The sequence below is a fragment of the Entelurus aequoreus genome, linkage group LG03 (assembly GCF_033978785.1).
Source record: "Entelurus aequoreus isolate RoL-2023_Sb linkage group LG03, RoL_Eaeq_v1.1, whole genome shotgun sequence".
NCBI classification, from domain to species: Eukaryota; Metazoa; Chordata; class Actinopteri; order Syngnathiformes; family Syngnathidae; genus Entelurus; species Entelurus aequoreus.
In genome coordinates this window covers 78,323,627-78,349,439 of record NC_084733.1, presented here as the reverse complement: position 1 = coordinate 78,349,439, position 25,813 = coordinate 78,323,627, and the positions used below count along the sequence as shown (strand labels likewise).

At 34.9% G+C, this 25,813-nt stretch overlaps 1 protein-coding gene across 1 annotated transcript in view; it reads right to left on the bottom strand.

Moving 5' to 3' along the window:
* The window catches only part of LOC133646903 (transcription factor SOX-6-like), a 281,000-nt gene that overhangs the window by 127,418 nt on the left and 127,769 nt on the right, over nucleotides 1-25,813 (bottom strand). The window contains 1 exon segment of the mRNA XM_062042819.1: nucleotides 14,177-14,266. Coding sequence (XP_061898803.1) covers nucleotides 14,177-14,266 — 90 coding nt within the window.

The following is a 25,813-nucleotide window of genomic DNA, read 5'->3' as shown; positions in this document are numbered from 1 at the left end:
GTCATATTTTTCAATTACTAGTATTTTGACTCTATTTGAAAGCCTTTTGAATAAATCAGTGATTCTCAAACTGTAGTCTAGTGGTAATAAGCCAATGAATCACTTGAATTAAAGTACAGTCTTTTATTTTCCTACACTCAAACACAGTGTCACTGTTCAAACTGTGTGTTGTGTTACAGCGGCCAAAATGTCAAATATACTTCTTAAATAAAACCTCTTCCTTGTTTTTGATGAATACTTAGGCCTACTGCGCTATTGTATTTCAATGCTGGTCATTGTGGTGGTACTTAAAGGGCCAAGTGTTCGCTGAGGTGGTAAACTTTTTTTTTTTTTTAAAACCCACAGAATTAAAGTACAAAAGTGAACTTTCAGGGTTTGTGCTGCTTACTTAATCTTGTTCAAAGGTTTCGCTGACACTCCCTCTATGCAAACAGTGTCTCTTTTATTGTCATTATTATGAAAACACACATTAACCTTACCTTCATTTACCAAAAGTGACTCAATGAGACGTGAAGATCAAACATACAACATCCTTGTGCTTTTGTTTTATTTTAATTTTTTTACAATGCCAACCGACAAACCAACGGCTATGATTAAAAAACCTCATGAATTAGTGTAATGTCTAATAACATATTTCAATAACAATGAATTAAATGTATTCATTTTTAAATATGCTGCTCTATGGTCTATGGTAGTGATGTGTGGATCAATACTGAATTATCGATACTGCCTATACCAGTGGTGTCCAAAGTGCGGCTCGGGGGCCATTTGCGGCCCGCAGCTAATTGTTTACCGGCCCACCACACATTCTGCAAAATTTGTAAAATTGATAATATTGCAAACATTTTAAAAAACATTTAAAAAAAAGTGGAATGAGGTGAAATCTAACAAGAAAAAGTTGCAATGCCATGCAGGCTGTTTTTTTTCTTTTGTCTGTTTATTTTTCTTTTTTTTGCCATTGCTAAAAAAAGAAAAGACTAAAAATCTATGTTATAATGAATTATTACTTAAAAAATATCACTTTAAAATGTTTTATGTGGAATAAATATTGCATATATTGTGTGGTTGCCATATAAAAACATCAAATAGTTTAATAATAGTTCAGATGTAAAATCGACAGATATATCTGAAGTTGATCTTGTAATTTAAGTGTTAAAAGTAAAAAAAAAACTAATAAAAATGTATCACTTTATGAGTGGGGGACCTTTTGGATCCCAAATATATTTAGTAGGATTTTATTTCCTGCTATTATGCCCTGCATTATTGATCTTTTAAGGCTCTAATACTAAATACTGCATATTTCAGTTTTACTATAAAAAACAAAGTTGTCTTTGACAGAGAAGGCATAAAACCTTTTTTTTTTATATTTACTTTATATCAACCTGAAGTTGATATAGAGATTTACTGTAAGCGTTAAATAAAAAATAATAACAATTTGACTTATTTCTAACATTTTAATGACTGAGACCCTTTATGGTCCCCGGTAGCCCTAAAGGTTAAAAAAAAAAAATCCACATATTTTGTTAAGGTTTGAAAATGAAAAATATCAAAATGGCCCCTGCATGCTTAAATTTCTCCGTGTGCGGCCCTCAGTGGAAAAAGTTTGGACACCCCTGGCCTATACCAAATCAAAATATCGATACCAATGACTTTTTATTCGAATAGTAGTTCCCATTCATTCATTTATTTTAATACTTTTATTATTTTAGTAACAGTATTTCCTTTTTTTTAGGCTTTGAAAAACCATTTCCGTGTACTTTGTCGTTTTTTTCCCTGCTGTATAAGCTGGGCTATATTGTTATTCGCGGCCCTACTTCAATACACTTCATAGTTTTGAATAAATACGTTACTTTGTCTCGTATTCTACATGCCGGGGGTGCCCGAATGTTTTGCCTGTGTCGATGGTCCGAGGGCCAAATAGCGATTTTGCACCGCGAGTGAGGAATTTAGCCTCATGGCGCCATATATAAACAGTCATGTGCCTCGTTCAGTTAACATGCAACAATGCATCTTTTATGTACTTTTTTTTACCTCTAAACTTCCAAAAAGGTAATTTTCGCCATTTTCATAAATTATTGCAATTGAAAAAAACAGTGGCACAGTTTTACACATTTTTTATAATATTTTATAATATTTTTTACAGTGCATTACTAATAAATTGAGAAACAGTACCAATGTTATTTTTACCGCAAAATTCTGGCGACTGAGCTGCTACTTCTTCACTGCAAAATATACGTTACCTGTTTTTTACAGTGCATTACTGTAAATGGGGAAAAATGGTACCACTGATGATTTTCGACTGAGCTGCCAAGTTTTTAAAGCAAAATCTAAAAAAAGAGGTCAGTATGAATATGTGATACATTTGGTAGCCACCCTTTGGCAGGCCTAATGAAATGACTTGAAAGGCCAAATTGCTATCTATGCTATGACAGATGATGATATCATTTGAAATACATAACTTTTCAAACATCCCCGGAGGCACAAGACATTGATACAACGTTGATTATACGTACATGTCCTTTTAAACTTACTTTGAAACAACGTTGCAAAATAGTTGTATTTGTATATTGAGACAACGTTGATGTTCAACGTTGGATCCACAATGTTGGCTGGTGAAATTACCAAAGTTCAATGGTCAAATCAACGTCACAACCTGACATTAATTAAACATCGTCAAAAGGCATGTTGTTTTAACATAGTGTTTGAGTTGTAGAATATTGGTTGGGAAATTACCAAAATTCAATGGTCAAATAAATGTCAGAACCCGGCATTGATTAAACATCGTCAAAAAGCATGTTGTTCCAACGTTGTGTTTATGTTGTAGAATATTGGTTGGGAAATGACCAAATTTCAATGGTCAAATTAACGTCACAACCTGAAATTGATTAAACGTCGTCAAAAAGCATGTTGTTCCAATGTTGTATTTGTGTTGTAGAATATTGGTTGGGAAGTGAGCAAATTTCAATGGTCAAATCAACGTCAGAACCCAACATTAATTAAACATAGTCAAAAAGCATGTTATTTCAATGTTGTGTTTGTGTTGTAGAATATTGGTTGGGAAATGACCAAATTTCAATGTTCAAATTAATGTCCCCAACCTGACATTGATTAAAAGTTGTCAAAAAGCATGTTGTTTCAATGTTGTGTTTGTGTTGTAGAATATTGGTTGGAAAATGACCAAATTTCAATGGTCAAATCAACGTCACAGCCTGACATTGATTAAACGTCGTCAAAAAGCATGTTGTTTCAACGTTGTATTTGTGTTGTAGAATATTGGTTGGGAAATGACCAAATTTCAATGGTCAAATCAACGTCAGAACCCGACATTAATTAAACATCGTCAAAAAGCATGTTGTTTCAATGTTGTGTTTGTGTTGTAGAATATTGGTTGGAAAATGACCAAATTTCAATGGTCAAATCAACGTCACAGCCTGACATTGATTAAACGTCGTCAAAAAGCATGTTGTTTCAACATTGTATTCGTGTTGTAGAATATTGGTTGGGAAATGACCAAATTTCAATGGTCAAATCAACGTCAGAACCCAACATTAATTAAACATCGTCAAAAAGCATGTTATTTCAATGTTGTGTTTGTGTTGTAGAATATTAGTTGGGAAGTGACCAAATTTCAATGGTCAAATCAACGTCAGAACCCAACATTAATTAAACATCGTCAAAAAGCATGTTATTTCAATGTTGTGTTTGTGTTGTAGAATATTAGTTGGGAAGTGACCAAATTTCAATGGTCAAATCAACGTCAGAACCCAACATTAATTAAACATCGTCAAAAAGCATGTTATTTCAATGTTGTGTTTGTGTTGTAGAATATTGGTTGGAAAATTACCAAATTTCAATGGTCAAATCAACGTCAGAACCCAACATTGAATAAACGTTGTCACAAAGCATGTTGTTTCAACGTTGTGTTTGTGTTGTGGAATATTGGTTGGAAAATGACCAAATTTCAATGGTCAAATCAACGTCACAGCCTGACATTGATTAAACGTCGTCAAAAAGCATGTTGTTTCAACATTGTATTCGTGTTGTAGAATATTGGTTGGGAAATGACCAAATTTCAATGGTCAAATCAACGTCAGAACCCAACATTAATTAAACATCGTCAAAAAGCATGTTATTTCAATGTTGTGTTTGTGTTGTAGAATATTAGTTGGGAAGTGACCAAATTTCAATGGTCAAATCAACGTCAGAACCCAACATTAATTAAACATAGTCAAAAAGCATGTTATTTCAATGTTGTGTTTGTGTTGTAGAATATTGGTTGGAAAATTACCAAATTTCAATGGTCAAATCAACGTCAGAACCCAACATTAATTAAACATAGTCAAAAAGCATGTTATTTCAATGTTGTGTTTGTGTTGTAGAATATTGGTTGGAAAATTACCAAATTTCAATGGTCAAATCAACGTCAGAACCCAACATTGAATAAACGTTGTCACAAAGCATGTTGTTTCAACGTTGTGTTTGTGTTGTGGAATATTGGTTGGAAAATGACCAAATTTCAATGGTCAAATCAATGTCACAGCCTGACATTGATTAAACGTCGTCAAAAAGCATGTTGTTTCAACATTGTATTCGTGTTGTAGAATATTGGTTGGGAAATGACCAAATTTCAATGGTCAAATCAACGTCAGAACCCAACATTAATTAAACATCGTCAAAAAGCATGTTATTTCAATGTTGTGTTTGTGTTGTAGAATATTAGTTGGGAAGTGACCAAATTTCAATGGTCAAATCAACGTCAGAACCCAACATTAATTAAACATAGTCAAAAAGCATGTTATTTCAATGTTGTGTTTGTGTTGTAGAATATTGGTTGGAAAATGACCAAATTTCAATGGTCAAATCAACGTCACAGCCTGACATTGATTAAACGTCGTCAAAAAGCATGTTGTTCAAACGTTGTATTTGTGTTGTAGAATATTGGTTGGGAAGCATACTTGCCAACCTTGAGACCTCCGATTTCGGGGGGTGGGGGCGTGGTCGGGGGCATAGTTGGGGCGGGGGCGTGGTTGGGGGCGTGGTTAAGAGGGGAGGAGTATATTTACAGCTAGAATTCACCAAGTCAAGTATTTCATATATATATATATTTATATATATATATATATATATATCTACATCCTGAAAATATGCAAACAAAACTGTGTTTAGATAATTGATACTTCAAACTTGCATAAATAAATCTTAAGGAATATAACATAACTTGGCTTCTGAGAGCTTCAAAATGTAATGAATAAAATGCTAAAGTTGTTGATAAACAAGCAATTATTTTAATAATTAAATATGGTCATTTTAAATGAATTATTATGATCATTTAAAATTGATTATTTCAAATATGTTTATTTTAATGTATAATTCTATGGCTGGATGTAATAAGGAGTCAGAAAAAATACAAATAAAAATACAATTAATTTTGATGTTTATAGCAAAATATAATAAAAATGTATTTTTTTTTTTTTTTTTTCAATTAATAAATATATTTATTTTTAGGTAAGATAAACATAATAATACAATTTATCTCTAGTCTGGATGATATAGTTCTTGTCACCCTGTAGTGACAAATAGTGCACTTGAAGTGGGTGTGGCATGGATGATTGTTTGGCGCCCAATAAAAGACTTGATGGAGGATTCTTCAAAAGCAAGGCTTCAGTCAGCAGAGGATGGCTCCATGAGCTGGGCAAACGCCTGGAGATGCCCTACGTCAACAACACGGTCGGCGGCTCGTCGGTGCGCAGCTCAAACATCGCCGCCCTCTACTTCACCCTCTTGTAGCCTGACCAGCGTCGGCTTTGGCAACGTGTGCGCCAACACAGACGCTGAGAAGATCTTCTCCATCTGCACCATGCTCATCGGCGGTATGCCGGACGCCTCATATGGAATAACGTGATTGGGCAGGCACGCTGTTTATATCGTGGGAAAGCGGACGTGAAAACAGGCTGTCCTCACTCAGGTCCGCATGGAGCTGGAGGGGGCGTGGCCTCCAGCTCAGGCTGAAAGTCGGGAGATTTTCGGGAGAATATTTGTCCCGGGAGGTTTTCGGGAGAGGCGCTGAATTTCGGGAGTCTCCCGGAAAATTCGGGAGGGTTGGCAAGTATGTTGGGAAGTGACCCAATTTCAATGGTCAAATCAACGTCAGAACCCAACATTGAATAAACATTGTCAAAAAGCATGTTGCTTCAACATTGTGTTTGTGTTGTGGAATATTGGTTGGAAAATGACCAAATTTCAATGGTCAAATCAACGTCAGAACCCAACATTGAATAAACGTCGTCACAAAGCATGTTGTTTCAACGTTGTGTTTGTGTTGTGGAATATTGTTTGGAAAATGACCAAATTTCTAAGGTCAAATCAACGTCACAACCTGACATTGATTAAACATAGTTAAAAAGCATGTTGTTTCAACGTTGTGTTTGTGTTGTAGAATATTGGTTAGGAAATGACCAAATTTCAATGGCCAAATCAATGTCATAACCTGACATTGATTAAAAGTTGTCAAAAAGCATGTTGTTTCAATGTTGTGTTTGTGTTGTAGAATATTGGTTGGAAAATGACCAAAATTCAACGGCAGAATCAACGTCAAAACTCAACATTGATTAAATGTCGTCAAAAAGCATGTTGTTTCAACATTGTATTTGTGTTGTAGAATATTGGTTGGAAAATGACCAAATTTCAATGGTCAAATCAACGTCACAACCTGACATTGATTAAACATAGTTAAAAAGCATGTTGTTTCAACGTTGTGTTTGTGTTGTAGAATATTGGTTGGAACATGACCAAATTTCAACGGCAGAATCAACGCCAAAACCCAACATTAATTAGACGTTGTCGAAAAGCATGTTGTTTCAACGTTGTGTTTGTGTTGTAGAATATTGGTTAGGAAATGACCAAATTTCAATGGCCAAATCAATGTCATAACCTGACATTGATTAAAAGTTGTCAAAAAGCATGTTGTTTCAATGTTGTGTTTGTGTTGTAGAATATTGGTTGGAAAATGACCAAATTTCAATGGCAGAATCAACGTCAAAACCCAACATTGATTAAACGTCGTCAAAAAGCATGTTGTTTCAACATTGTATTTGTGTTGTAGAATATTGGTTCGGAAATTACCACATTTCAATGGTCAAATCAACGTCACAACCTGACATTGATTAAACATAGTTAAAAAGCATGTTGTTTCAACGTTGTATTTGTGTTGTAGAATATTGGTTCGGAAATGACCACATTTCAATGGTCAAATCAACGTCACAACCTGACATTGATTAAACATAGTTAAAAAGCATGTTGTTTCAACGTTGTGTTTGTGTTGTAGAATATTGGTTGGAACATGACCAAATTTCAACGGCAGAATCAACGCCAAAACCCAACATTAATTAGACGTTGTCGAAAAGCATGTTGTTTCAACGTTGTGTTTGTGTTGTAGAATATTGGTTAGGAAATGACCAAATTTCAATGGCCAAATCAATGTCATAACCTGACATTGATTAAAAGTTGTCAAAAAGCATGTTGTTTCAATGTTGTGTTTGTGTTGTAGAATATTGGTTGGAAAATGACCAAAATTCAATGGCAGAATCAACGTCAAAACTCAACATTGATTAAATGTCGTCAAAAAGCATGTTGTTTCAACATTGTATTTGTGTTGTAGAATATTGGTTCGGAAATTACCACATTTCAATGGTCAAATCAACGTCACAACCTGACATTGATTAAACATAGTTAAAAAGCATGTTGTTTCAACGTTGTGTTTGTGTTGTAGAATATTGGTTGGAACATGACCAAATTTCAATGGCAGAATCAACGCCAAAACCCAACATTAATTAGACGTTGTCGAAAAGCATGTTGTTTCAACGTTGTGTTTGTGTTGTAGAATATTGGTTAGGAAATGACCAAATTTCAATGGCCAAATCAATGTCATAACCTGACATTGATTAAAAGTTGTCAAAAAGCATGTTGTTTCAATGTTGTGTTTGTGTTGTAGAATATTGGTTGGAAAATGACCAAAATTTAACGGCAGAATCAACGTCAAAACTCAACATTGATTAAGCGTCGTCAAAAAGCATGTTGTTTCAACATTGTGTTTGTGTTGTGGAATATTGTTTGGAAAATGACCAAATTTCTAAGGTCAAATCAACGTCACAACCTGACATTGATTAAACATAGTTAAAAAGCATGTTGTTTCAACGTTGTGTTTGTGTTGTAGAATATTGGTTAGGAAATGACCAAATTTCAATGGTCAAATTAATGTCACAACCTGACATTGATTAAACGTCGTCAAAAAGCATGTCGTTTCAACGTTGTGTTTGTGTTGTAGAATATTGGTTGGAACATGACCAAATTTCAATGGCAGAATCAACGTCAAAACCCAACATTGATTAAACGTCGTCAAAAAGCATGTTGTTTCAACATTGTATTTGTGTTGTAGAATATTGGTTCGGAAATTACCACATTTCAATGGTCAAATCAACGTCACAACCTGACATTGATTAAACATAGTTAAAAAGCATGTTGTTTCAACGTTGTGTTTGTGTTGTAGAATATTGGTTGGAACATGACCAAATTTCAATGGCAGAATCAACGCCAAAACCCAACATTAATTAGACGTTGTCGAAAAGCATGTTGTTTCAACGTTGTGTTTGTGTTGTAGAATATTGGTTAGGAAATGACCAAATTTCAATGGCCAAATCAATGTCATAACCTGACAGTGATTAAAAGTTGTCAAAAAGCATGTTGTTTCAATGTTGTGTTTGTGTTGTAGAATATTGGTTGGAAAATGACCAAAATTCAACGGCAGAATCAACGTCAAAACTCAACATTGATTAAGCGTCGTCAAAAAGCATGTTGTTTCAACATTGTATTTGTGTTGTAGAATATTGGTTCGGAAATTACCACATTTCAATGGTCAAATCAACGTCACAACCTGACATTGATTAAACATAGTTAAAAAGCATGTTGTTTCAACGTTGTGTTTGTGTTGTAGAATATTGGTTAGGAAATGACCAAATTTCAATGGCCAAATCAATGTCATAACCTGACATTGATTAAAAGTTGTCAAAAAGCATGTTGTTTCAATGTTGTGTTTGTGTTGTAGAATATTGGTTGGAAAATGACCAAAATTCAACGGCAGAATCAACGTCAAAACTCAACATTGATTAAGCGTCGTCAAAAAGCATGTTGTTTCAACATTGTATTTGTGTTGTAGAATATTGGTTCGGAAATTACCACATTTCAATGGTCAAATCAACGTCACAACCTGACATTGATTAAACATAGTTAAAAAGCATGTTGTTTCAACGTTGTGTTTGTGTTGTAGAATATTGGTTGGAAAATGACCAAAATTCAATGGCAGAATCAACGCCAAAACCCAACATTAATTAGACGTTGTCGAAAAGCATGTTGTTTCAACGTTGTGTTTGTGTTGTAGGATATTGGTTAGGAAATGACCAAATTTCAATGGTCAGATTAATGTCACAACCTGACATTGATTAAACGTCGTCAAAAAGCATGTCGTTTCAACGTTGTGTTTGTGTTGTAGAATATTGGTTGGAACATGACCAAATTTCAATGGCAGAATCAACGTCAAAACCCAACATTGATTAAACGTCGTCAAAAAGCATGTTGTTTCAACATTGTATTTGTGTTGTAGAATATTGGTTCGGAAATTACCACATTTCAATGGTCAAATCAACGTCACAACCTGACATTGATTAAACATAGTTAAAAAGCATGTTGTTTCAACGTTGTGTTTGTGTTGTAGAATATTGGTTGGAACATGACCAAATTTCAACGGCAGAATCAACGCCAAAACCCAACATTAATTAGACGTTGTCGAAAAGCATGTTGTTTCAACGTTGTGTTTGTGTTGTAGAATATTGGTTAGGAAATGACCAAATTTCAATGGCCAAATCAATGTCATAACCTGACATTGATTAAAAGTTGTCAAAAAGCATGTTGTTTCAATGTTGCGTTTGTGTTGTAGAATATTGGTTGGAAAATGACCAAAATTCAATGGCAGAATCAACGTCAAAACTCAACATTGATTAAACGTCGTCAAAAAGCATGTTGTTTCAACATTGTATTTGTGTTGTAGAATATTGGTTAGGAAATGACCAAATTTCAATGGTCAAATTAATGTCACAACCTGACATTGATTAAAAGTTGTTAAAAAAGCATGTTGTTTCAATGTTGTGTTTGTGTTGTAGAATATTGGTTGGAAAATGACCAAAATTCAATGGTCAAAACAACGTCAGAACCCAACATTGATTAAACGTCGTCAAAAAGCATGTTGTTTCAACATTGTATTTGTGTTGTAGAATATTGGTTCGGAAATTACCACATTTCAATGGTCAAATCAACGTCACAACCTGACATTGATTAAAAATAGTTAAAAAGCATGTTGTTCCAACGTTGTGTTTGTGTTGTAGAATATTGGTTGGAACATGACCAAATTTCAACGGCAGAATCAACGCCAAAACCCAACATTAATTAGACGTTGTCGAAAAGCATGTTGTTTCAACATTGTATTTGTGTTGTAGAATATTGGTTAGGAAATGACCAAATTTCAATGGTCAAATTAATGTCACAACCTGACATTGATTAAAAGTTGTCAAAAAGCATGTTGTTTCAATGTTGTGTTTGTGTTGTAGAATATTGGTTGGAAAATGACCAAAATTCAATGGTCAAATCAACGTCAGAACCCAACATTGATTAAACGTCGTCAAAAAGCATGTTGTTTCAACGTTAGGTTTGAGTTGCTCAACGTCAGGACTTAATTCAACGAGTTCTCAACATTGTTTTAATGTCTTGTGCCCGCTGGGATTTTTTTGCACAAAGTATCGGATCGGTATCGCCGATACCAGCCTGATTTTTACCCGGTATCGGATCGGAAAGGAAACCAGTGGTACGGCACATCACCAGCCTATGGTCCTTATACGGGCAACACTAATAAAAAAACAGCCTTTGCGTCTTATAAGCAAATAAAAATCAGCATCCGTTCATGTGATGGTGACTTTATGGTCTCACACTTTAAAAATGTGAACAAAAATCCAAATAAACTGCATTCACCCCCGGGCCCCCTTGCTCTTGTCTTAAAAGCGGAATTCCACAGTGACGCAGACACTTCCACATCAGCGCCACATTTGCATTGTGTACACAAGTCACTTCTCACGCTGGGACATTCATGCCCGTGACAAACATGCTGGAAATATGCACATAACGGCAAAGAATTACAACGTTTATTAGCGTTTCATTTACACAAGCAAATTGATGCTGCTCTGCTTACATACCACCTGCCTTGTTTTTTAATAAGTGGGTTTCTTTTTCTTGGTGGGGAGGGCGCGGCTCATCGGATGCTGAGGACATGTAAGGACTTTTACAGTTGCGCTTTTAGTTCGTGTTTATTTCCAACATGCATAAACTTACAATATGACACATCACATATTTACAGTCTTTCATTACATGTCCGACAAGGAGTAGGAGGAAGCAGAGCTGAATTAATCCTACCCCTTTTCCAGAATCTGATCTTGTTATGTGGCCGTTCACAATACAAAATACGTTTCCATTATTAAATTCACGGATGTTGAAGTCGCCATGTAATATCGCTAATGATAATAGTAGCCGGTGTATGGTAAATCCAATGTAAATTAGCGTCAAGCTAGCACATTTTGGAAGAGTGGCGCCTTACTTTACGTTGTAGCGTTTTTTACCAGTTATACTTGCTTTGTCGGTGTTGGAAATCGCAACAATACTTAGGCTACTGCAGGATAGCATGTCCAATTCAATTATTTTTTTTAATTCGATCTTTTAATTTAGTCGTTCACATTACAAAAAAACAATACTTAGGCTACTGCAGGACAGCATGTCCAATGCAATTTTTTTTTTTAAACCGATCTTTTAATGTAGTCGTTCACATTACAAAAAAAGTTTTCATTACTAAATTCACAGGTGTTGAAATCGCCATGTAAAATCGCTAATGCTAATAGTAGCCGGTCCATGGTAAATCCAATGTAAATTAGCATCAAGCTAGTGCATTTTGCAAGAGTAGCGCCTTACTTTGCGTTAAAGCGTTTTCTACCAAGCATACTTGCTTTGTCGGTGTTGAAAATCGCAACAATACTTAGGCTACATTCAAATGGCAGGGTAGGATGTCCAATTTAGATATTTTTGTCATATTCAATATTTTTATGTAGTCGTTCACATTACAAAAAAAAGTTATCATTACTAAATTCGGAGGTGTTGAAATCTTCATGTAAAATCGCTAATGCTAATAGTAGCTGGTCTATAGCAAATCCAATGTAAATTAGCATCAGACTGCTGGATAGGATGTCCAATTTAGATTTTTTTTGTCCTATCCGATCTTTTTATGTAGTCGTTCACTTTACAAAATACGTTTCCATTATTAAATTCACGGATGTTGAAGTCGCCATGTAAAATCGCTAATGATAATAGTAGCCGGTGTATGGTAAATCCAATGTAAATTAGCGTCAAGCTAGCACATTTTGGAAGAGTGGCGCCTTACTTTACGTTGTAGCGTTTTTTACCAGTTATACTTGCTTTGTCGGTGTTGGAAATCGCAACAATACTTAGGCTACTGCAGGATAGCATGTCCAATTCAATTATTTTTTTTAATTTGATCTTTTAATGTAGTCGTTCACATTACAAAAAAACAATACTTAGGCTACTGCAGGACAGCATGTCCAATGCAATTATTTTTTTTAAACCGATCTTTTAATGTAGTCGTTCACATTACAAAAAAAGTTTTCATTACTAAATTCACAGGTGTTGAAATCGCCATGTAAAATCGCTAATGCTAATAGTAGCCGGTCCATGGTAAATCCAATGTAAATTAGCATCAAGCTAGTGCATTTTGCAAGAGTAGCGCCTTACTTTGCGTTAAAGCGTTTCCTACCAAGCATACTTGCTTTGTCGGTGTTGAAAATCGCAACAATACTTAGGCTACATTCAAATGGCAGGGTAGGATGTCCAATTTAGATATTTTTGTCATATTCAATTTTTTTATGTAGTCGTTCACATTACAAAAAAAAGTTATCATTACTAAATTCGGAGGTGTTGAAATCTTCATGTAAAATCGCTAATGCTAATAGTAGCCGGATTGCTAATAATCAAATGTAAACAATCAAATGCAGATACTTTTTCTTTTGCCTTCTGATCTCTCTCTCTCTCTCTCTCTCTCTATGTCCACTACTTGATGTCCATACCCCCCCCCCCCCCCCGCCCCTCCACACCCCTGATTGTAAATAATGTAAATAATTCAATGTGATTATCTTGTGTGATGACTGTATTATGATGATAGTATATATGATAGTATATATCTGTATCATGAATCAATTTAAGTGGACCCCGACTTAAACAAGTTGAAAAACTTATTCGGGTGTTACCATTTAGTGGTCAATTGTACGGAATATGTACTTCACTGTGCAACCTACTAATAAAAGTCTCAATCAATCAATCAATCAATCAAAGCTGGTCTATAGCAAATCCAATGTAAATTAGCATCAGACTGCTGGATAGGATGTCCAATTTAGATTTTTTTTGTCCTATCCGATCTTTTTATGTAGTCGTTCACTTTACAAAAAAAAGTTTTCATTACTAAATTTACAGTTGTTGAAATCGCTATATAAAATCACAAACGCTAATAGTAGCCGATCTATGGCAAATCCAATGTAAATTAGCATCAAGCTAGCCCATTTTGGAAGAGTAAAGCCTTATCTTACGTTGTAGCGTTTTCTACCAGTTACACTTGCTTTGTTGGTGTTGAAAATCGCAACATTACTTCGGCCACGTTCAAACTGCAGGACAGGATGTCCAATTTAGATTTCAAACATACTACGCATACTTTTGCAGCTCGGTTTGTTCACGCGTTCAGTCTTGAACAAACATATTGCTAGGTCAGCGCTACCTGCCACGTGCTAACGCTAGCACCAGTTGCGATTAGGATCGCCAACCGTCGCTTGAAAAACAGAATTTTAGAACAAAAGGATGTTTTATTTGTATATTGAGCTGTCAAATGACGCATTTGTTATTTAAAAATGGACAACCGTTTCACAAGTCTGCGACAGGCCAAGTCAACGGATGCCTCTGGCTCGGCGGCGCTACTGGCAATCAGAATTTTTTTTGCACACCAACACCATAAGAAGCGTCCTCTGACCTTTGACCTCACCCAGCAGTTCAGTGGCGTTGAGGCGATCGACGCGTTCTTTCCATTCCTTGGAGAGCAGTCTCTCCATGCAGGACGGCTCTGCAAAGAAGAGACCAGGAATGCCTCCGTCAGTGCACTTCCCTAAGTACGCTGCGTACACTCCATTATGGCGAGCGCTCACTTAAGTTTTGCCAACATTTGACGTCAGCGATGTCAAAAATATCGAGTCGAGGACACAAGCTTCACTTTTTCACTTTAGCGCAAGCTGCTCTCCTGTGTTTTAATAATAAATTGAGTAATCAAACAAGACTCATAGTTTTTCATATGAATTTTGATATGCAGGTATGTTTAAATGTAAAAAAATAAATAAGAGACTAGAGAGGTCCGATAATATCGGACTGCCGATAATATCGGCCGATAAATGCTTTAAAATGTGATATCGTAAATTATCGGTATCGGTTTCAAAAAGTGAAATGTATGACTTTTTGAAAAAAGCCGCTGTACGGAGTGGTAAACGGACGTAGGGAGAAGTACAGAGCGCCAATAAACCTTAAAGGCACTGCCTTTGCGTGCCGGCCCAATCACATAATATCTACGGCATTTCACACACACAAGTGAATGCAAGGCATACTTGGTCAACAGCCATACAGGTCACACTGAGGGTGACGTATAAACAACTTTAACATTGTTACAAATATGCGCCACACTGTGAACCCACACCTAACAAGAATGACAAACACATTTCGGGAGAACATCCACACCGTAACACAACATAAACACAACAGAACTAATACCCGGAACCCCTTGCAGCACTAACTCTTCCGGGACACTACAATATATATTTTTTTTTAACTGAATTATTACGCTTTGATTTTAAAAACATAGAACAAAAATTTAAAAAATCAGTTCTCACAATTCAAATTAAGTATAAAAATTAAGTATAAAATAATTCAGTGTATAAAAATTCAGTGTAAATCAATCAATGCAAGCAATTCAGCTAAATAGATTCAGTGTAAAAAAAAAAAAGTGTTGGTAGTAAAAATACATTCATTAATTTTCCTTTTAAAAACTCATGGAGATTAAAATCTCTTTTGCAAGAGTGACCTGGCCAAGAGGGCAGCAAAAACAGGTTTCATAAATAAATAGAACAACAACAAAAAAACAGGAGCAGTCACACAAGTACAAATTACTTACAACAAAAACATAAAAACACGCAATTGGTTAAAAAAAAAAAAAAGTTTCAATAAAAACAATTTAAAAACAAGTACAATGCCCAATAGAAACAGCTTCAAGATCCTTTAAAATGGCCTGAAATTCCCCCAAAGGGATGAGTTCTGGTAGCCTCAGATCCTTTTGTAATTCATTCCATAACCGTGAAGGCTTTTTTCTTACCGAGACTTGTGTTGGCTCAAACAACAATCATGCTAAGGATGTCCTGTGACTTTAAGCTCTAGGGACTGGAGTCTCTACACATAAAAGAACATAAATAAGGGGGAACCACACCAAGAAGTGATTTACATATAAAAACTAGTCACTGAGAAAATCTGAAAACTGACAAAGATGGACAGTTTGGTGTTGCATACAAAGTGCAATAGTGGACAAGATTTGCCACAACCAGGAATAAAACAAAACGTACAGTTTTTTCAAATAAGTGCATTCATAAAAAGCAAGTCTCCATAATCTAGCAAAGGCATAAAAGTGGTCAGAATGAAGCGTTTCCTAACTTTTCGTGAAAAACAGGACTTGTTTCTAAAGTAAAAACCCAATTAAATTGTAAGTTTAGCCACAAGTTTTTCCTATGTGTGATTTAAAAGACACGTTCTCATCAACGACACTCCCCATGTACTTTTATGTCGTGACCATTAGATATTTTTGGAGTGTTCAATGGCAGTCATTTTTGAAAATAACATCACTTTAGATTTCTCTGCATTAACCTCTAAAGGACTTAGTGGCCACATGCGTGGACAGCACCTTTTAGCTCTTATTTCCAAAATTGTGTACACTACTGAATTGGGGTCTTATGCCGACATATGGACACTTATACTGCTATCTGGTGGTGTCAGAAGAGTAGAACATACAATGAAATTTGGGGAAAAGAAGTGTAAAAATAAAAATTAGCATGTCACTACACATGAAGTACACGGTTTGTTACTAATGGACTAAGTACATCATATAAAAAGATGATTTTTAGTTTTTATTCTAATTAGGGTCCAATAAGCCCAAATAGCAAAGTTAAATACAAAAAATCATGTAAACAAACAGCTTGGGCCTTAAGAGGTTAAGCACTCGTCTCATCTGAGTCAGCTGGCACTGAACAACATCAAAAGCCGACTGCTCAAAGGTTTGCGCTACAGGGTGGGGGGTTGAACAATATATGACCGTGTCATCTGAATTAAAATGGAAGGCAGCATTATTCGCAAGGAATATGTGGCCACAGACTAAATCCTGTTTAGGACCACAGAAGTCGACAGTGTAACGAAGAAGTACAGGGAAGTGTACAGTAAGCACGTCCTGTAAGTACGTAAGTGAGTTTGTGTGTGTTTTAGGCAGCGAGACGTGCGCGTTGAAGGCCAAAGTTTCAGTACGAAGGCCAGACAAAGAGAAAGTAACACAAATGTGTCGTATAGCATGAGAAGCGGCAAACGAAGACACAAATAAACAAATAAATCAGAGAGCAGCAGTCATCCCGCTGACCCGGAGTGAGAATGCCGCCATTGTTCTAGGACAAGCCAACATGGCCGCAGGCTAAGAAACTTCTCAGACATGTGCTCTTACATCACTCATAACGTCTCGTTTGTTCAGCGGGCGAATTATTATTATTATTTTTATTATTATTATTAATATTACAATTATTAATATTGATATTATTATTAATATTGTTATTATTATTGTTGTTGTTGTCATTAGTATTAGTAATAATAATAATAATAATGGATTAGATTTATATAGCGCTTTTCTATCGTATCATTATTATTATTATTATTGTAGTTTTTATCATGATTAATGTTAGTACTATTATTATTAATATTTTTATTATTATTATTAATATTTTTTATATTATTAATATTATTACATTATTATTATTATTATTACTATTGTTAATATTATTATTATTGTTGTTGTTATTATTATTAATATTATTATTATTATCATTATTGTTCAATGTATTATTATTGTTATTATTAATATTAGTATCATTATGATTATTGGTAATATTATTTGTATTATTATTGTTATTATTATTATTGTTATTATTATTTTATTAATATTATTTTTAATATTGTTATTATTATTGTTCAATGTATTTTTATTGGTCTTGTTATTGTTGTTGTTATTATTGTTATTATTATTATATTTTAAAGGGAGAAAAAAACAACAGTAAATATGTAAGAAAATATAGCAAAAAAAAAACTGGAACGTCATGAGAAAAAGCTAAAATGTTCGATTTAATAATTATTTATAATTGTATCTAATGTAAGTACACTTGTATTTACTTTTATTCAGATTTTGTCCACAGCGTCACCCTGCCAACCAGACCAAGTTGTTATCATTATTAATATTAGTACTATTATTATTAATATTGTTATTATTATTATTAATATTGTTAATATTATTCATATTATTATATTTTTAATAATATCATATTACTATTGTTAATATTATTATTATTGCTGTTGTTATTTTTATTAATAATATTATTATTATTATTATTATTATTATTGTTCAATGTATTATTATTGTTATTATTAATTTTAGAATCATTATGATTATTGTTAATATTATTTGCATTATTAATATTATTAATATTATTATTTTATTAATATTATTATTAATATTGTTGTTATTATTTTATTATTATTATTATTAATATTGTTATTATTATTGTTCAATGTATTATTATTGGTCTTGTTATTGTTGTTATTATTATATTTTTACAGGGAGAAAAAAACATAGTAAAAATATGTAAGAAAAAAGAACAAAAAAACTGGAACGTCATGAGAAAAAGCTAAAATGTTCTATTTAATAATTATTAATAATTTAATCTAATGTAAGTACACCTCCGCACACTTGTATTTATTTTTATTTAGATCTTGTCCGCAGCGTCACGCTGCCAACCAGACCAAGCCGTGACGTGGCCCCCGTACCCCCCCGCCCCCCCCAAAAAAAGGGTGACATTATCGGGCGCCGTGTGGAGAACTAGCCCCTGAGGCCTTGCCCGATTTGGAGCAGTCAAGTTGGACAATAGCTCATTTGTGGCGCCTTGATCCCGACAAAAAGGCGCTATAGGCCTGGCAGGAGCACATGGCCTATTGTGGCGGGCTTAATGTTTACAGGCTGCGTATTGTGCGGTCATGAGACGCCGACTTCCTCGCTGAGTCCATTAAAGCCTGCCATGTTTACAGTGGGATTATGATTGTTGCGAGTAAGGCCCGTCACATGGCGGTAAACAAAAAAACTCGGGATCTGAAGAAAAAAAAAAAGACGCGACAATTTGGCCAAATTTGGCTAAAAAAAACCGACTTGACGTATCAGAAAGGTGTCTCTGCGGGGTCTGCGTACGGATGAGCGACGACGCGAGCTAGCGGCCACGATTTATGTTGCACTTAGGCAGGAAAACACAAGTTGCGACTTGAAGGCATGTCCGCGCATGTGTACGCCGACGCACGATTTATACCTCCCAGGGCGGTAAACAGGAGGACATCTTTTACCCTAGATGGATCGTTATCTGTCTCCTCGTCCCGAGTGCTGTTTAGATAGCGGCCTGCATAAAAATTCCCGGCGGTCCGAGCGCCTCTTCATCAAGTGGAGGAGCCGAGTGGCGGATGAGTGGAGTTTGCACAAAGAGGACGGAGGAGTCCACGCGGTTGGGTTGGAGGACGACAGCACCAACTACTGTTTCTTTTCGGTACTGCAGGCACGCCAAACAGTTGGATTTCAGAAGTACTTTTTGTACGTAAAGTCCTTGTTTACATGACAAAAAAGTCAATTTTTGAATTTTTATTTGGATCGATTCTTAATCAATTAGAAAAATAAAAAAATAAAAAAATAAAAAATAAAAAATAAAAAATAAAAAATAAAAAATAAAAAATAAAAAATAAAAAATAAAAAAATAAAAATAAAAATAAAAATAAAAATAAAAATAAAAATAAAAATAAAAATAAAAATAAAAATAAAAATAAAAATAAAAATAAAAATAAAAAATAAAATAAAATAAAATAAAAATTAAAATTAAAATTAAAATTAAAATAAAATAAAAAAAATGAAAAAAATAAAAAAAAAAAAAAAAATTTAAAAAAAAAAAATATATATATATATTATTTTTATTTTTATTTTTATTTGGATCGATTCTTAATTGATTAGGGAAAAAAATTAAAAAAAATAAATAAAAATACAATTAAAAAAAATATATATATATAGTCGAGGTTTCTGTGGTTTAACCGTTATACAGTGCTCAATACCGGGGTAGAGCGTAATATACCTTAGGTCAGGAAAAAAAACTGAGGCTATTTCATCCCTACAAGCCTGTTTTTCGCAGGTTTCACTGCACTTCAGGGAACCCACTGTTTGTTTGCGGTACTGCAGGCACACCAAGGAGTTGGATTCCAGAAGTACTTTTTGTACGTAAAGTCCTTGTTTACATGACAAAAAAAATTGATTTTTGAATTTTTATTTTATTTTATTATTCATTTTATTTTTTTTATTTTTTTTTCATAAAGAAATAAAATCATGTGTGCTTACGGACTGTATCCCTGTAGACTGTATTGATCTATATTGATATATAATGTATATATTGTGTTTTTTATGTTGATTTAATTTTAAAAAATTAATTTAAATTAAATTTTTATTTATTTTATTTTTTATTTCTTGTGCGGCCCGGCACCAATCGGTCCGCGGACCGGTACCGGTGGTTGGGGGACCACTGACCTATAGTGATCAAAGAGACAGGTTGTTTTTGTGTTACTGTATATATTTGTTTTTCTGAAAAATCCCACTTAATATACTTTGGGTAACAACAGTCAATATTTATTTTTTTTATTTTTTTAGGGGGTTAACAGTCAATATTTTTTTTTTTTTTTTTTTATTTTTTTTTTTTTTTTATGAAATAAAAATTAGCTTTTGTTAAGCCAAATATTGTGTTTTTTCCCATTTACAACAACCTATCTGGATTCGATAAGAGAATCTATAAGGAATCGGTTCGATAAGAGGATTCGATAATGGGCTCGAACTCGATAATTTCTTAATCAAACATCATCCCTACCTCCGACGTGGGACATATAAAAAAAACGGACCCAGCGGTAGCGAGCTCGGTGTGAGGGGATCGGCGCCCGACACTTGAGCGGGACGGAGAAGGGGAGCGTGTGACGAGTGAATAAAAAGAAGGAAGAGGAAGCGAGTGAGGAGGAGGAATAGTGACACGCAAGTCATGTTGGCAGAGAGGAAGACGAGGAGGAGGAGGAGCAGGAGGAGGAGGGAGCAGCTGGCCGCCAGGATTGATGTCTGTGTGGGAGCAAACCCAACATATGTCCCAACATCAACACACACATGCACACACACACACACTGATCGACATAATAGTGCACGTGCAGCACCACTTGTGCTGTATGCCACACACACACACACACACACACACACACACACACACACACACACACACACACACACACACACACACACACACACACACACACACACACACACACACACACACACACACACACACACACACACACACACACACACACACACACACACACATTAAAAGATGCCACCACACTGCTATCACTCTCACACAGACACACACACAGCGATGTAAAACCATTAAAGTGGTTAGCTCGGGCCGTGTGTTAGCACGGTGTCTATTACACACACACTATTTTCATCTGTCAGACGACACCCGCACTACAAGAAAACACACACACGCACACACACATAACCTTTTTGATATGTCAGCTCTTTCTCACACATGAATTAGCCGTTGTGGCGATGCCAAGCAAATATTAGTCATAATAATCACCATTGAAGTTGTATTGTTTACAGCAGTGTTTTGCAACCACTGTGCCGCGGCACACTAGTGTGCCGTGAGATACAGTCTGGTGTTATCTAATTTCACCTATTTGGGTTAAAAATATTTTTTGCAAACCAGTAATTATCGTCTGCAAATTATGTGTTGTTGTTGAGTGTCGATGCTGTCTAGAGCTCGGCAGAGTAACCGTGTAATACTCTTCCATATCAGTAGGTGGCAGCGGGTAGCTACCGTATTTTTCGGACTATAAATCACAGTTTTTTTCATAGTTTGGCCGGGGGTGCGACTTATACTCAGGAGGGACTTATGTGTGAAATTATTAACACACTACCGTAAAATATCCAATAATATTATTTAGCTCATTCACGTAAGAGACTAGACCAGGGGTCGGCAACCCGCGGCTCCGGAGCCACATGCGGCTCTTTGACCACTCTGATGCGGCTCAGCTGCATACTTACCGACGCATATTTGTAATATAACAGTGTTAAAGTTGTTTTATACGGCTATACCGTCAGTGTAAGCTGTGTGGCTGCTGACCTAGTACGCCTTGCTGTCACTTACGTGAGCAAGCTAAAACTGCATTCTACATGTGGTTGAGCAGGTACACTGTTTGGTCAGGCTGTAGAGGGCGCCAAAAGCAGTGTCATCACGCCCTGATAATCGGGAGTCTCCCGGAAAAAATGAGAGAATTGGCAAGTATGACGCGATCAAGCGCCATTCATTCAAAACTCGCGGGCCGCACTAACATCAAATTTCCACAATAAAGTGCGTGCCAGTGCGTGTGTCTGAGACCCCTGGTTAACATAGCACAAAGCATTTAAGCTTTGTATGCGGTGTTTTTCATTTTAAATGTAACTTTTTTTTTTGTGGCTCCCATTATTTTCTTTAATTTGTGAAACTTGCCAAAATGGCTCTTTGAGTGGTAAAGGTTGCCGACCCCTGGACTAGACGTATAAGATTTCATGGGATTTAGCGATTAGGAGTGACAGATTGTTTGGTAAACGTATAGCATGTTCTATATGTTATAGTTATTTGAATGACTCTTACCATAATATGTTACGTCAACATACCAGGCACGTTCTCAGTTGGTTATTTATGCCTCATATAACGTACACTTATTCAGCCTGTTGTTCACTATTCTTTATTTATTTTATATTGCCTTTCAAATGTCTATTCTTGGTGTTGGGTTTTATCAAATAAATTTCCCCCAAAAAATGCGACTTATACTCCAGTGCGACTTATATATGTTTTTTTCCTTCTTTATAATGCATTTCCGGCAGGTGCGACTTATACTCCGGAGCGACTTATGCTCCGAAAAATACAGTAATTGCTTTGTAGATGTCGGGAACATGGTGTGTCGTGATCACAATATGAGGGAGGCAGCGTGTAAGTCAGGGGTGTCCAAACTTTTTCCACTGAGGGCCGCACACGGAAAAATTAAAGCATGTGGGGGCCTTTTTGATATTTTTAATTTTCAAACCATAACAAAATATATGCATTTTTTTTAACTTATTTTACCTTCAGGGGTCCCGGGGACCATAAAGGGTCTCAGTCATTAAAATGTTAAAAACAAGTCAGATTATTATTATTTTTTTAATTATTTAACGCTTACAGTAAATCTCTATATCAACTTCAAGTTGATATAAAGTAATAGAAATTAAAAAAAATGTTTTATGGCTTTTCTATCAAAAACAACTTAGTTTTTTTTATAGTAAAACTAACATATGCAGTATTTAGTAATTAGAGCCCTAAAAGATCAATAATGCAGGACACCATTGATTTTAATTACTTCATATTTTTGAGTAATCACAGTGAAAAGATAAATAAAAAATCACTAAATATATTTGGGATCCAAAAGGATCACTCATAAAGTGATACATTTTTATTAGGTTTTTCTTTTACTTTCAACACTTAAGTTACGAGATCAACTTCAGATATATCTGTCCATTTTATGCTGGAACTATTATTTTGTTTGTTTTATGCGCTTTTGTCAAAGAAAACGTTGATGTTTTTATATGGCTACTACACAATATATGCAATAATTACCACATAAAACATTTTAAAGTGAAATATTTGAAGTAATTGGAGCCCTGAAAATAATTCATTATAACATGGATTTTTTGTCTTTTTTTTTTTTTTTTGAGCAATGGCAAAAAAAAAGAAAAATGAACAAAGACAAAAGAAAAAAAAAACAGCCTGCATGGCAGCTTTTGTGTCAACATTGCAACTTTTTCTCGTTAGATTTCACCTCATTCCACTTTTTTAAATGTTCTTTTTTATTTTTACAATAGTATTTCCAGAATGTGTGGCGGGCCGGCAAACAATTAGCTGCGGGCCGCAAATGGCCCCCGGGCCGCACTTTGGACACCCCTGCTGTAAGTAAAAAGGTGTTTAATGCTTAAACCAAAAATAAACAAAAGGCGAGTGCCCCTAAGAAAAGGCATCGAAGCTTAGGGATGGCTATGCAAAACAGCTAAAACTGAACTGGCAACAAAGTAAACAAAAACAGAATGCTGGACGACAGCAAAGACTTACAGCGTGCGGAGCAGACGGCGTCCACAAAGTACATCCGTACATGACATGACAATCAACAACAAAATAGGAGCGCAAGACAAGAACTACAACACTACGCACAGGAAAACACCAAAAAACTCCAAATAAGTCACAGGGTGATGTGACAGGTGGTGACAGTACACCTACTTTGAGACAAGAGCTATAGTGATGCATGCTTGGTTATGGTTTGAATTCATATCCAACAATTGCCAAAACGACTTTTTATTGTCAATATCGGCTGCTGAGTTTAATTTTTTTTAATGTTTTCTGCTGGTGGTGTGCCTCCGCATTTTTTTAATGAAAAAAATGTGCCTTGGCTCAAAAAAGGTGGAAAAACACTGATTTACAGTATGATCAAATGCAATAGAAAACATTGAAGATTTTTAATACACAAGTGCGTTCACACTGGTAAGCGTGTCGAGCGTGGAGTGCACTGTGATGGACACTGACCGGCCTCAATAGTCACCATCTTGGCGGAAGGTGAGGAGCGAACTTGGAATAATGACAGTAGAGGAGCAACATTAAAAATGTCATGACTAATAGAAGTGGAGTGGGGGGAAGCTGGCAGATACTTGAGGTGAAGATCCACATTTTGGTGATGCTCTGTCAGTTGGTTGCAATCCAACAATAAAAGGAGAGAAGAGGAAGAAGAAGAAGTAGAGAAAGGAGAAGGCACAGAAGAAGAAAGAGAAGAGGAAGAAAGAGGAAACAGAGGAGAAGGAGAAGGAAAATAAAATGCAAAGGGGTAGGGAGTATGAAAAGAAGAAAGAAGAAAGAATGAGCAAAAAAAAAGAAAGAGAAGGAAGGAGGAAGAGGAAGTGGAAAAAGAAGAAGAGGAAAGAGAAACAATGAGATAAAGAAGAAGAAAAAGAAGACAGAGGGAGGACATAATGAAGGAGCAGAAAAAGAAGAATGAGAAGAAGAAGAAGAAGAAAGATAAAAAGAGAAGAAAAACAGGCACAAAAGACGAAAAAGAAGAAGAAGGAAGAGCGTGAAAGAAGAAGAAAGAGGAGATAGATTATAGAAAGGTAGAAAGAGAAGGAAAGGAGAGAAAGAAGAAGAGGACGAAAAGGGAAACAGAGAAGAAGGAGAAGGAAAATAAAATGCAAAGGGGTAGGGAGTATGAAAAGAAGAAAGAAGAAAGAATGAGCAAAAAAAAGCAAGAAAAGGAAGGAGGAAGAGGAAATGGAAAAAGAAGAAGAAAGAGAAACAATGAGATAAAGAAGAAGAAAAAAAAGACAGAGGGAGGACATAACGAAGGAGCAGAAAAAGAAGAATGAGAAGAAGAAGAAGAAGAAAGATAAAAAAGAGAAGAAAAGCAGGCACAAAAGAGAAAAAAGAAGAAGAATGAAGAGGGTGAAAGGAGAAGAAAGAGGAGATAGAGTATAGAAAGGTAGAAAGAGAAGAAAAGGAGAGAAAGAAGAAGAAAACACAGGAGGACAAGAAAGAGAAGAATAAGCAGGAGAAGCAACAAAAGAAGAAAAACAAGAGGTAGGAAGGGAAGATAAAGAAAAGGAAGAAAAAGAAGGAGGAAAATAAACATTACAATTAAAATAAATATAAAAAGGAGGAGAAGGAGGAGAAGAAGAAGAAGAAGGAGAAGAAAAATGAAAAATAAAATAAAAAGACGGAGAAGAAGAAAGAGAAAAAGAAGAAGAAGGAGAATAATATATATATATATATATATATATATATATATATATATATATATATATATATATATATATATATATATATATATATATATATATATAGTCTTGTATATGTATTATGTTACACTACATTATATTGCGATATAATATATTATATCATATTATATTATTTGTATTAAAATATACTATATTATATTAGTTTATATTATATTATAATATATTATATTATATTACATTATTTGTATCGAAATACATAATAGTATATATGTTTGCATTCTATTCTATTATATTATATCATATTATATTATTATATTACATTAAGTGAAGTGAAGTGAAGTGAATTATATTTATATAGCGCTTTTCTCTAGTGACTCAAAGCGCTTTTACATAGTGAAACCCAATATCTAAGTTACATTT